The sequence below is a fragment of the Clytia hemisphaerica genome, unplaced genomic scaffold (assembly GCF_902728285.1).
Source record: "Clytia hemisphaerica strain Z4C2 unplaced genomic scaffold, Clytia hemisphaerica genome assembly, whole genome shotgun sequence".
Classification (NCBI taxonomy): domain Eukaryota; kingdom Metazoa; phylum Cnidaria; class Hydrozoa; order Leptothecata; family Clytiidae; genus Clytia; species Clytia hemisphaerica.
In genome coordinates, this window is record NW_027103566.1 from 574,906 (window position 1) to 587,340 (window position 12,435).

At 36.2% G+C, this 12,435-nt stretch overlaps 1 protein-coding gene across 2 annotated transcripts; it reads right to left on the reverse strand.

Annotated features, from left to right (window-relative positions):
* Positions 1–763: 763 nt before the first annotated feature.
* Positions 764–9,671, reverse strand: LOC136801002 (pre-B-cell leukemia transcription factor 1-like). Of its 2 annotated transcripts, none has more exons than XM_067057620.1 (11): positions 9,487–9,671; positions 8,517–8,692; positions 8,016–8,089; positions 7,155–7,378; positions 5,584–5,774; positions 4,689–4,824; positions 3,383–3,578; positions 2,842–2,981; positions 2,337–2,459; positions 1,874–1,927; positions 764–1,675 (listed from the first exon to the last, which is right to left on the reverse strand). In XM_067057620.1, exons 1-11 carry the CDS (start codon positions 9,625–9,627, stop codon positions 1,631–1,633), a joined length of 1,500 nt encoding a protein of 499 aa, XP_066913721.1. In that variant the 5' UTR covers positions 9,628–9,671; the 3' UTR covers positions 764–1,630. The 2 variants fall into 2 exon arrangements, with proteins under 2 accessions (XP_066913721.1, XP_066913720.1); XM_067057619.1 differs by having other exon boundaries at positions 8,517–8,695.
* Positions 9,672–12,435: the final 2,764 nt, after the last annotated feature.

The window sequence follows — 12,435 nt, forward strand, 5'->3', positions numbered from 1 at the left end:
CAATTGCTCGTCATTCAGCCAAAAGTTTCCAAGACAATCTAACGATGATAAATTTTCCCTTTCCTCTTAATACCTAGGTACATTGCGAAAATGGTAAACTTTTGCAAAAAACTTGCAACTTCTTGTGTAAACGCAAAAAGTAAATTTTGCGAATTTCAAAATTTTGAATAATAGGCATATTTGAAATGTTTGTCCTGCAGTGTTTTGCCAAGAGTAAACAATGAGACAATATTTGTGTTATGTCATTACTGAATGAAAGCTACACTTGTAAAATCGGCTGTGATGATTTTGCTGTCCTGCTTCTATGCGGACTATCCACGGTATCCAGTCCGAAAAATAGATTTGGGGGACGGTTTCTCTGAGCTTCCCCAGACCGCCTGAAGATGTAACTTCCCTGTAACAATCCAAAAATTCCATTAACATTAACAATCAAATCGACTTGGCTCGGTTTAAACTCAACAAACAGTACGGCAATTTTTGAATCGCCATAGAGGAGTGATCGAAAAATAAACTTTTAAAATAAGGTGGTTCATATCAAGGAAGTTGCTCCTTTTTATCACCCAGAAAAAGTTTTCAAAAACGCCTTTGCGATTTTATTAGCTTTAAATACCAAATCTATACAAAAAGGTATTGATATAGGTATCATATGACACTTGGATTCGGGAATCTTGTTTGTGTAAGAAAATTTGAAAATTGTCCAAGATGAATTTATCAAATGCGGCTGCTTTGAAAATAGAAAGACAGCAATTGGAGACAGAAATGGTACAGTACTACATTATATCTTTTCAGCTTATTACCGTTCTTGAGACTAGCATAAGAGTCGTATTTGTTCAACAAAACGTGAAGAAATCAATCATTCTACATCGGTAACTTGAAATACTTAATACCAAAGTAAATGCTACAGAGAATCAAAAAATTTAAAAATAGCTATATACAATATTATATGCAACTAAAAAATAGTCAAAAAGGATACATTATGAAATAATAGTCAAAAATAAAAAAAAATCTTTATGCTAAAAAATATATTTTCTACACGTAATAGACTTTCGCTTTAGTTATTGGCAGGTTTATATGTTGAAGACTGACGTGTCGAAACTCTGGTAACAAATAGTTTCAATAGTTTCTACCCCATGACTTTAAAGCCCGAATTGAACTCTAGCCCTTCGAGCTTTAAACTCAATGGTTTCTACCCCATGACTTGATCAGTAATGTCTATGCAGCGCAGCGATGAGAAATCACAAGTTCGAGTCCAGTCATCAGTTTACACTTCATAGATTGTTACGTATTTAGGGGGTAATAAGGCTATAGCCAATTACATAGGTTGCACGGGTAGGTCGGTCATAGAATGGCAATCACTAGTCAGTTTTTAGATTTAAAATTTAAAATCTAGATCTACTCAATTACTATCCTACATACTAAAATAATATTAAACTCGCTAAAAAGAATATAGTATAAAGTAAAACGTTTTGTGAAGGGCGTTAACCCGTTGTTGTATGTTATCTTTCCAACAGACATCTCGCCATTTTGTGCGCAGATAATGTTTTTCAGCAATCCGCGAGGCGAGGGTTACGATATTAGCTATGTAAATTAGCCAACAATTAACAATAAATCAAACATCGCATTTGTGGATTTAGCCATGTCTTCCAGTGTTAGAATGGTGGTTATGGGAATCAACCTGAAGGAAAAAATACTAGGTTAATCATCTTGATTTATTTCGCAAGGAAAAGTTCCAAAAACTTTGACAATTTCAAAAACTCGACTTCTTGGTAAAGACAAGGTTTTTCGTTCGAGAAGGTACGATTCTTCTCTGCAGAGGGAACAGGAAAAATGGAAGTCTGACAAAGAAATAAGGAACAACAAAATAAAAACATACCTTTCCCCAGGGGCTGTTATTGATGGAGTCCAACAATGTGTTGAAATTACTGACCTACACAAATTAACGAAAGAACATTTTAAACAGCTATTCATGGCTCAGAAAGTGTTAAATCAACAATCAAAAGCAATTATACCATGGTTTCAAAGTCTACTTCTTCAAGAAGCCGAAAAAATTTCGGACTAAGTTCAATCAGAAACCATTACTACACTGTCAGAAAGACAAGAATTTAGGAAAAACAATCAATCAACTAAATTTCCTTAGTTAATATCGAAATTCGGGATATTGTTAATGTTTGATAAAGAAACACCCCCAAAAGACCGGGAGTTTGCTACTAGTTTTGATTTTCGAACAATAAAACCAGTGGCAAACGCCCGGGGTTATTTATGGTGCTTCTGTATAAAACATAACGTCTTGAAGATGGTGAATAGAAAAGCATGACAACACATTGTACAAAACTTACAGATGGTTCAGTGGTAGCTGAAGCTCCTTCACCACCGTTAGCCATGGACATAGAATCTGCACTTTGGATGCTTGTATTATATCCACTGGTGGCCTGCGATACCACGTGATGCAAGTTACTCACCTAGAAAGAAAAGTGAAGACAGTCAAAATGTATAGATTAACGACAATTAAGACCCCTAAACAACAACAAATCCACTCAACAGGTTTCACACAACCATATTATTGATTAAAATTTACAAAAAATGTGAAAATTTGGCAACCATATTTCAGAGTTATCTAGGATGATTTGGAAAGGTAGAGCGGTCAATGAAAGTGAAGTGACAACTTTGGTTAGTATCTAAAGCATTTAACTGCTTGAACGATTCAAATACAGAACTAGGAGTGGCGCACTCCCCATCCTTCGGGTCGCCCTCGACTGCGGTCGCAAACTTACTTACTTACTTACGGAACTACAGTAGCAAAAAAATGAAGATACAACAAAAAGAATACAATTAAAAACATACAGCGCAATCAGGTCCATTTGACAATTGGGATTGCTGCGAGTGATGAGACGACTGTGCTGTCGAATAAGGGGACGTCATGTCACTATGGTGATGATGTTCTGTCGGTGAATGATGGTGCGCATGCGCATGGTGATGGTCTTCTAAAAAATGAACGAAACAAGAAATGAGAGTTTCAGTAAAAATAATGGATAAAGAAAAACATTCTCAGCGTATTACTTTTATTATAGATTTTTTTGGTTTTGGGCCGTGTGCAACATCCAGTCAGGCTCTTACGGTGGGTGTGACTTTCCATTGGGTCATTAAAAAGAGTTTTTGAATAACGGAGCAAATAAGACCATGTTCAAACACTACGGTGAAATGAAGCCATTCTATTGGTTAAATTCAAGATTTACGTCAATTCTAACCAATAGAATGGCTTCATTTCGTTTGGGAGCGAAACTGGACCGTTACGTACGAACATGGTCTAAGTGCTAAAAAACTATAGCGACAAAGGATAGGTTTTAAAATAATTACTAAGACGTCTTTTAAGTAAATTCTGTACCTCTGGGGGAAACTTGTTCAGCAATATGATTGGAAGCAATAGTGCTTGTCGAGCTTCCACCTTCACCGGCACCTCCACCAGCTGTAGATTGATGTTGATTCTGTTGTGCTTTGGCTGCATACATATTGGCCTCCTCTTGCGCTTTCCCTATGTTCTTCTTGTACCGAATTCGCTTGTTTCCAAACCAATTCGAAACCTAATGATGGGAAAGAAACTTTCAGAGTTGATATTTTACGTTAATAACCCAGTAATCTAGGATTTTAAGACTGTCTTTCGATTTTTTCTACGGGTCCCATAGCATGACTAGCTCAGCTTTTCAATGAACTTCTCTTGTTTCCAAACCAATTCGAAACCTAATGATTGGAAGGGAATTTTTTTGAGTTAGTGTGAAAATTGTTCAATATGGCTAGATCGATAGAGTCGTTATTTTACGTGAATAGCCTAGTAATACAGGGCTTCGATTATTTCCACGGGGTCCACGGCCAGCTGGCTAGCTAGACTATCATCTATGAAGTTCGCTTGTTCCCCAAGCCAATTTGAAACCTAATGACGGGATGGGAATTGGAACTAGAGGCGCATACTTTTTTTTTTCTCTTGTAGAAGAGTTAATTACAAAACTCTGTGGTCTTGATTTGTATGGAAACAGGTTCAGGTATCGAAACATTATCTAAGCAACACAGATTTTAGACTCAGGGCTGGAGTTTAAAACTTTGTAGGACCTCCCATAATAATATTTTTATCTTGACCTTGAGAACATTACAGGACGAATTTTTTAGGCTGATTTCAGAGCTTGAGCCTTACGGTTGCTTACAAAAGGAAGAATGACTATTTCCATTTGTTTTTATTTGGTTGAGTTGCAGGATGCTCCAAGGCCTATTTTCGCAACTATAGTCGCTTTCAATGAGCACCTCGTTAGCAGCGGAGACCGACTACCTGATTCCCTTCACACCTTAGAGCGACTACTTAATTCCCCTCATATGGAATGGGCTGACCCAGGCTAAGGTTCGTTCACTTGAACCAAACCTCGTCGCTTGTGCAGCAACCAATGACCAATAGTAATAGTAGTACATTGCCTTTAAAAGGTTTTGTTTTTAAATAAGACTAAGAGTGATATCGTTTGTAATCTTAGCTTTTTCACATTGGATTGACATGGATGTGGAGCAAGATTGGTCGGAAAGAGGAAAAGAAAAATATTTTTATGCTTATATCAGCATAATACCGTATAACAAAAGGCAGACCTAAAAATGTGTCTGATATGAAACAGGGAACTGTGTAAAAATAAAACTTTTAACGTGTAGCTCCTTACTTGTGAAACACTGATACCACACTTTCGAGCCAACTCCTCTTTGGCTTCTTCACTCGGATAAGGGTTGCTCAAATGCGAATAAAAATATTCGTTCAAAATCTCTGTCGACTGCTTGCTGAAGTTACGTCTTTTCCGTCTGGTAGAGAGAACAAACATTTAATATTTTAACAGATCTAATTTATACTTTTTGCTATCGGCGATCCAAAAAATATCTGCAATCTGATTGGTTAAAAAGAGTACAATATGTCTTGTATTTTACATGTAAAAATATAAATTGACGAAAAGATGTTGTTGCATTGTAGCGGTAGAAGCAATCTAACGTCACTTTGCTACAAAAGTGTCCTCCAACACAAAAAGTGCATTTTTTGGGTCACCGATAAACTAGTTATCAGACGTTTGCTCGTACAATATGGAAATATTTCACTCGTTCCGGATTTTCCGTATATTTTCCTCGCCTACGGAAAGATCTCGGAACTCGTAAAATATTTCTCATATTGTACTCGCAACTGTCCGATAACTATTACCTATGTATTGATACTTTTTGTTATGTATTACGCTCAGAATTTCGGTTATTTGAGCACTCTATAGACTCTGTTGAGGAGCAAGATCTGCTTCTCCGTTCACCACAAGCGATTATGCGAAGCTCAACACTTAGTGTATTGAGCACTCTGGTGACAACAGCAGTCTATGCTCGCTTACCCGAGCCGCACTGATGAGTCCTGGGAAGGACGGAATACGTGTCTGCGAATAGATACTTTTTGCTATAATTGTCATGAATATAATTTTATAAAGATGCATATTATAGGCCATTTCAAGGGTCGAAAAGAATTATGGGTAATCAGGACCACCGTGCTCTGGTAATGACCGTGGGATTTCGGTATAAAATCATTCTCACCTTGCATCAAGGAACCTAGATCTCAAAATCATGACAGCCTCACAGGTGCTTTGCTTCAGTTGCATTTGAATGGAGTTGAACTTCCAATGGATGACGTTCACCATACGTTCGATCTCGTTCTTGGAGACGGGTCGCGTACGTGACTGCTCACGTAACAAGTTCATCACGTGAGTAGTGAATTCGGAACAAGCCTAAGTGATAATATTATAAAAGTTTCATGAGTTCCACGGGCTGTATACCGAATTCTTGACAAGGCAGTTCTTTTATCAGGCTTCATATTTATGACTGGATTGTAAGAAAGAATTTCCCGAGCAATATAAGAATGATTAAGGTATCTCAAAGGAACATTGTTTCGGAACGTTTTGAATTATGCTCAAATAAATAAGTACATGTATTACTTCTTTTGCACGAATGACCAATATCAAAAGGAAACGGGGGTCGTTGATAGACAAGCTTAGACACATTATTTACATAGTCGGAAATCATTAAACGTGAGTGCGAATATGGACGACTAGACAGAGTTCCTGAATTTTTCAAAAAGAAAAACGCTGCCTGTATCCACATAGTTGATGTTTATGGATGAGAATCGACCTCAACCACTGACTTCTATATACTCTTGACACAGTTTCTCGATCCCAGCAAACAAAATCTTTTACTGGAGTTTTTCGAAAGTGCGAGTGAAAACAAAACGGAAAATTTCTTTAAATCTAAACTGACCCAAATTGAGTATTGCAACTAGTAGGCACCATTTCTAAGAACTCAGATCATAGATGTTGGAAAAAGCTTAGTTCAGGGTTAACAAGCAACATGCTGAATGGACCTACCTAATGATTAACATCAGATGAAAATAAGAAAAAAATGACAATAATTGTACCAAAATTCAGAATGGAAAAATAAAGCTTGTGTGTTGAATAATGTAAAATGGTAAAAAGGAATTTCCCCAAATACGAAAATCACTTAAACCATTCAGGCCCAAAAAACCTTTTAAGCTGTTTTTGGCCCAAATTTGCCCAAAAGGATTTTCCTTAAAAATCTGGCTCCTTCACATTTTGGGCATTGCCATTTTGCATCATTGTGCAAAAAATCAGAAAAAAATAACGAGTCAACATTGAGAAAAGCTATATTTTCTTATTTGGTTAAAGGGAATTTCCCCAAATACGAAAATCCATCTTTTAAGGCGAACAAGAATTTTCCAGGAAAAACCACTTCAGCCATTCTTTAGAGAATCTTGCCCTCCATCTTTGTACAAAAAAATCAGAAAAAAGTAATGACAGGATTTTGCACAAAGTCCAAAAAACCCTATTTTTAGGCAGTTTTTGGCCCAAATTTGCCCAAATAATTTTTTTCTCAAAAATCGGGCTCCGTCACGTTCTGGGCATTGCGATTTTGCATCATTGTGCAAAAAATCAGAAAAAACTAATGAGCCAATCCTGAGAAAAGCTGGTAACAGACGGACGGACAGACGAACAGACGAAAGAACAGACGAACGGACATGGGTTAATTTATAGAACCTCCACCGGGGTACCCGGAGGTAGGTCCAATAAAGATCAGTGACTTCAACCTATAAGTACCTGTTCATATTTCTCGAGCTCGGTGTGGTAAATTTGTCGGATTTGCGAGAGCTTCATTTTGTAATCCACATTCTCGATTTGCGAATCGTGAACAGCTGCAGCCGCAGCGGCCGTACTTCCGCTCTTATCACTTCCTGCGACGCCTTCGGCAAGTAACATGTTATCCAATCGCATTAATTGTGGATCTGGTGGCTCATCTTCCACTTGGCTGCGCATGTTTAAAACTAAATGAGAAACGGACAAAGATTGTAAAGGCTACCCTAAAAAATAGATTGACTTAGGCGTGGGCTTAATTTAGTGATTGGTAGACTTGGAAGATTTGGTGATTTAAGACAAAATATGCGAAATTCGGCTCGCACCTTTCTACACAAATATCATATCAAGAGTTGTTGATCATTTTTCGAATTGGCACTTTAAACCAGTAACATGAGAAAACCTTGCCCTTCTATAAATAATTTTTTCTGAGCACAATAATATGATCTTTTGAACAAAGTCCTTTAACGGAAACCGAACCATTCCCTCATGAGGAAAAAAACTATAATAGCCTCTTGCTAGTCAAGTATGCTAATTCAGACTAATTCAGACATGGTAGAAAATAAGCATAAAATAATGGAATAGACAAATTGTAGTTTACACAAACAATCATCGTGTTATCATATAATACCCATGCTACTGTATACACCTTTTCGACCGTAGCCGGCAATTGCCGCGCGGGCATTTTTTTGTCCGCTTTATCCTAAAAAGCATTGGATCGAGTTTAGTGGGATAATTAAATAATCAAGTGGCACGCGCCAGACCACACGACTACGGTCGAAAAGGTGTATTACATGGATTATAAATGAGCCCAGGCTAACATCTTACCTGTCTTTTCTTTAATTTCACACAACACTGTGAACAATGCAGGCTTCAAGCGGTGGCAATTCAAAGCTTGTTTCCTGCAAAACCAAAAATACAAAAAATAGTACTGGTAATAAAGGTCGTCTTTGGTCTTTTACAGCCAAATTGGATTTCGATAGCATTTCTTTAATTTTGTTTAAATGGTTACAGTCAACTCTTTCTAATTCGAACTTCTATAATTCGAACTAAAACATTGGTCCCCTCAGCTGGGAAGTAGGTCAAAATACTCTACATATAATTTAAATTTTATCTTATTCAAAGAAATTTCTTAGTGCCTTGAAGATCGAATTAAAGAGAGGCATCTGAAATTCATTTCTAAGCGAGAATGATACTGGAACCAGTTCTATTTCGGTAGGTATATCAAAGCTTGAATATAATTCCAAAAAAATTTACAACCCTTGCAAAATCCAACTAAAAAGTAACAACAAGAACCCTTAATGTATAAATTCAATGTCCCCCTCTTACCTGGCTTGAGCTTCGTCCAGTGATTGGTCCGTGATATTCATGATTTGGTGTAAAATATCACCAATTTCTTGTTTCCTCATCTCAGTGTTTTCATCATCCGGCATTTGCGGCGGTGGTGGTTGGCCGTTCATTACAGGGTTGCTTGTCGAAGGCTGCTGCTGAGGTGCTTGCCCCATCTGCTAATGAAAGAACAAGCAATTCAAAAGTTTCCTTAGTGAATATTGTGATTTTTAATGGAGCCATAAAATGACATTATTTAACATATCTCCTACCATTTGCTGACATTGCATTTTTGAACGAAAGAAAAAACAACTCTTTCTCTCTTCCGCAGTGCGCTAGCACACCTATGGAGGAATTCTTATTGCTTTTTTTACTTAGTCAGCAGACGCGCCTCCTTTCTTTATCATTGAAAATAGAATATCATTAAACGGATGGTTTGAAAATTTCAGCCAAATCGAACAATTTTTGAAGTCTCCAGGCTGCCCCAAAGCTTTAGTTTCGTTTTGGAGAAAAACTCGTCCCCAGGCCCCAAAAATCAAAATTTTTGAAAAATAAAAGAAATACGTCCTCAGATAATCACCCAAGGAACAAGTGTGCAAAATTTCAGCCAAATCGAACAATTTTTGAAGTCTCCAGGCTGCCCCAAAGTTTTAGCCTCGTTTTGGAGAAAAACTCGTCCCCAGGCCCCAAAAATCAAAATTTTCAAAAAATGAAAAAAACACCCCCAGATATTCACCCAAGGAACAAGTGTGCCAGATTTCAGCCAAATCCAAGCTGCCCTAAAGTTTTTGTGACAGACAGACATTGTCAGATTGTAGCTCAACTGAAGTTGAGAAAAGTAGCACTTGAAGGCTCAAACGATTTAACTACCTTGGTGATCGATGGTTTCAAAAAGAGTCAGTCGTTGCAGTTAAAATAATTTATGAAATGGTCTGTCAAACGAGCAAAGAGGAAGAAAAATATGTCGTACCAGTTGTTGCATAGGTTGCATGACCATGTTTTGTTGTGTAGGGTGTTGTAAAGACACTGTCGCAGAAGTGTTGTTCAACCCACCAAGACCACCAGCACCACCAGTAGCAGCAGAATTGTTTAAAGATGTTGCATTCTCCATTTTATCTGCATGTCTTTGATTCTACTATTTATTTTCTTTGTTAGTTGTCTAGAAAATTTAAGAATGAATGAACATGAAGAAAAATGAACACTTTTTCAAAACATAGTAGAGGATTAGGAAAGGTCAATTGAAAATCATGAACATTCAATACTATAGTTGATGCACTCTAATTCGACATTCTACTATTCGTTAATATTGATAGTCGCCGTCAACAAGAAACTCCTATAATCGACTCTCTATTGTTCGATACACTGAACTTATTCGATGAAAATACAATCCCCTTGAAAATCGAATTAGCGAGCGTCAATTGTATTCAAAAAAACTATCCATTTCCATTACAAACTGATCTTCCAAATATTTTCTTCCTTCAAACTTAGCTTGACAAACTCAAATAAAAAATATCTCATCAACACAATTACTCAAAATGAAGCAGCCTTTACACAATTTTTCACGGTTAACTCTGAAATCTCAACCAGACTATACTCGTATTGTAAACAATTTAAAGCCACATAAAAGAGAAGACAACATCATTCTTATTAATATGAGGTAAACCACGAAATTCAAAAGTCTTTCGTTGGAAATACATTTTATCACACTGAAATTGCTAAACAACAACCTTTTCTATCGGTAACGAATCATCCCTATTCCAGATACAACACTTGTTTAAGAAACTACAAGAAGATCCACCACCCTCCATTAGTTAAAGAAAACTGGTATCTAACTTCATTAACATTCAAAACTGTGGATGTTGGTGTTTACTTTTGATATTCTTATGAAAAAGAACAAACAAATTTCAGAGCTTTTCCTTTCTAGAAAAAAAGAATGACATTTTTGGAAATTACTTAATTACATCGTAATGAGCTTTTAATCAGGTTCCGTTCTTTCCAATCTTTTATTCTACTGAGGTCTGTGGGCACATTACAAAAGATGGTGATTTTGTTTGTTACAAATGTGTACACATTTTAAATCAAAGATAAGTTCAACTGAAAGTTGCCAGTCCAAAACTTATTCAGAACTTTTTGGATGAAAACCCTTTAGAAAGAACCTTACTTCAAGTTTAAACTTTTCAAAATCTTAAACAAAAACAAGAAAAAAGGACATATTTTCAATTATCATTCGAAATACTCTAAAAATATAAAATATTCTTTTACAAAAGTTCTAAGGCTTAGAAAGGTGAAACAAGAAGATGCAGAAAATAAGCTGCAAGTTATAACATAACCAATTAAGAGATGAGCTTTAAGTTTTAATGATCTCCTTTATCAGGAAACTAACAGCAATTGCTACTTTGAAAATTTTTTACTGATGATGAACTGAAAATAGCGAATTTATATTCTCAACGTTAATTATTTCCAGTTAATTTGGTCAAAGAGACACCTGGAGTTTGTGGTAAAAATAGAAATTTATTGACAGTCTAGTTAAACAAAACCACGTAGAGAAGGTTAGAGATGTGTCTGGGGTGAAAGAAACAGACAAATAAAAACGTGATTACAGGATAGTGGAAATGACTTCTCATTATTTTAATCGCGATTAGAAAAGAAAATATAATTTTTCTATAATTTGTGCTGAATGGTTTTAAACCACATAACTTCTAATTATAGGTCCCTCGTTAAGATTGCCGAAGAGAGCTCATTTGATTGCTTTGGTTTTTTAATTATGTCTGGAATAATTTAAACACATAACAATAACATTACAAAATACAACATAAAACCTGCGTGTATGCTCAGTATCCATTAGATGGCTTTCTTACACTTTGCTGGAATAAAAATGCATTACAAGCTTGAAGAAGGTATCCTGAAATACTTGACTGAAAAACAAGAATATAATAATTGAATCTGGTTTGTTATCAATAGATAGTATCAGGCCAACCATTCGTCAAAGACAGATCTGTTTTCCAAGGTTGACAGTAAAGCTCATAACTACCAATCAATTAATCAAATGATTTGATCACACTACATTCAAGTATTCCTAGACACGCCAGAATCAAAACTTTAACAGAAAACCATATGCTTTCTAGGACCCTTCCAATCAAAATAGAACCTATTGGTGTAATCCCTTTGGATCCAGACATGTTTAGAAAGTTTGACTGGAGTGATTTCGGCTTTGATTTCTTCTAAAGACATATCTGTGTGTTTGGAAAATCTCTGTACCGTCTCCATTTGACGCTTCAACTCAATAGCAAAGTTTGAACAAAGTACTTTATCTGGAGTTCGCATAATGTAGTTGTCAAAGCCACCAGCATTGTCAATTTCACGCAGAGCTTTTGCTGTGAAAGTGGTTTTGATTTTTTCATCTAATATATCACTATAGATCTCCTTCTCTGACACATTAGGGTACCAAAACCGTTTCGTCCTAAAATTCAAAACGAAATTAAAAATTAATCAGAGAAAAGTATCGAAAAATTCAATGGAGAAAAGAACCATAGAAAAAGTATAAGCTAATACAAAATTTGTAAGATTTAACCAAGTCTCTTAAAGGATTAAGAATCTGAAACGAAGTTAATCTGTTGAGAAAAAGCTTTAAGAAAGGAGTGTTATGAAAGTCGTTCAAACCTTTCTTCTATAATAAAATAAGAGCTACAGAACTGAGAAGACACCTAGACAGCTTTATCGTCATTTAAGAATCAGATCAGATGAAATATAAACCTACTTTTTTCCAGAAAATGTTTCAGTGAATCCAGACTTGACACTAGCACCATGCCATATACCAGCATTATTTTCTGGAGAAATGTATCCAATTCGTCTTTCAAGACCTACCCTTTTCTTGCGCCGCATTAAACTTGCAAATGCAGTACCAACCCTCATTTTTATT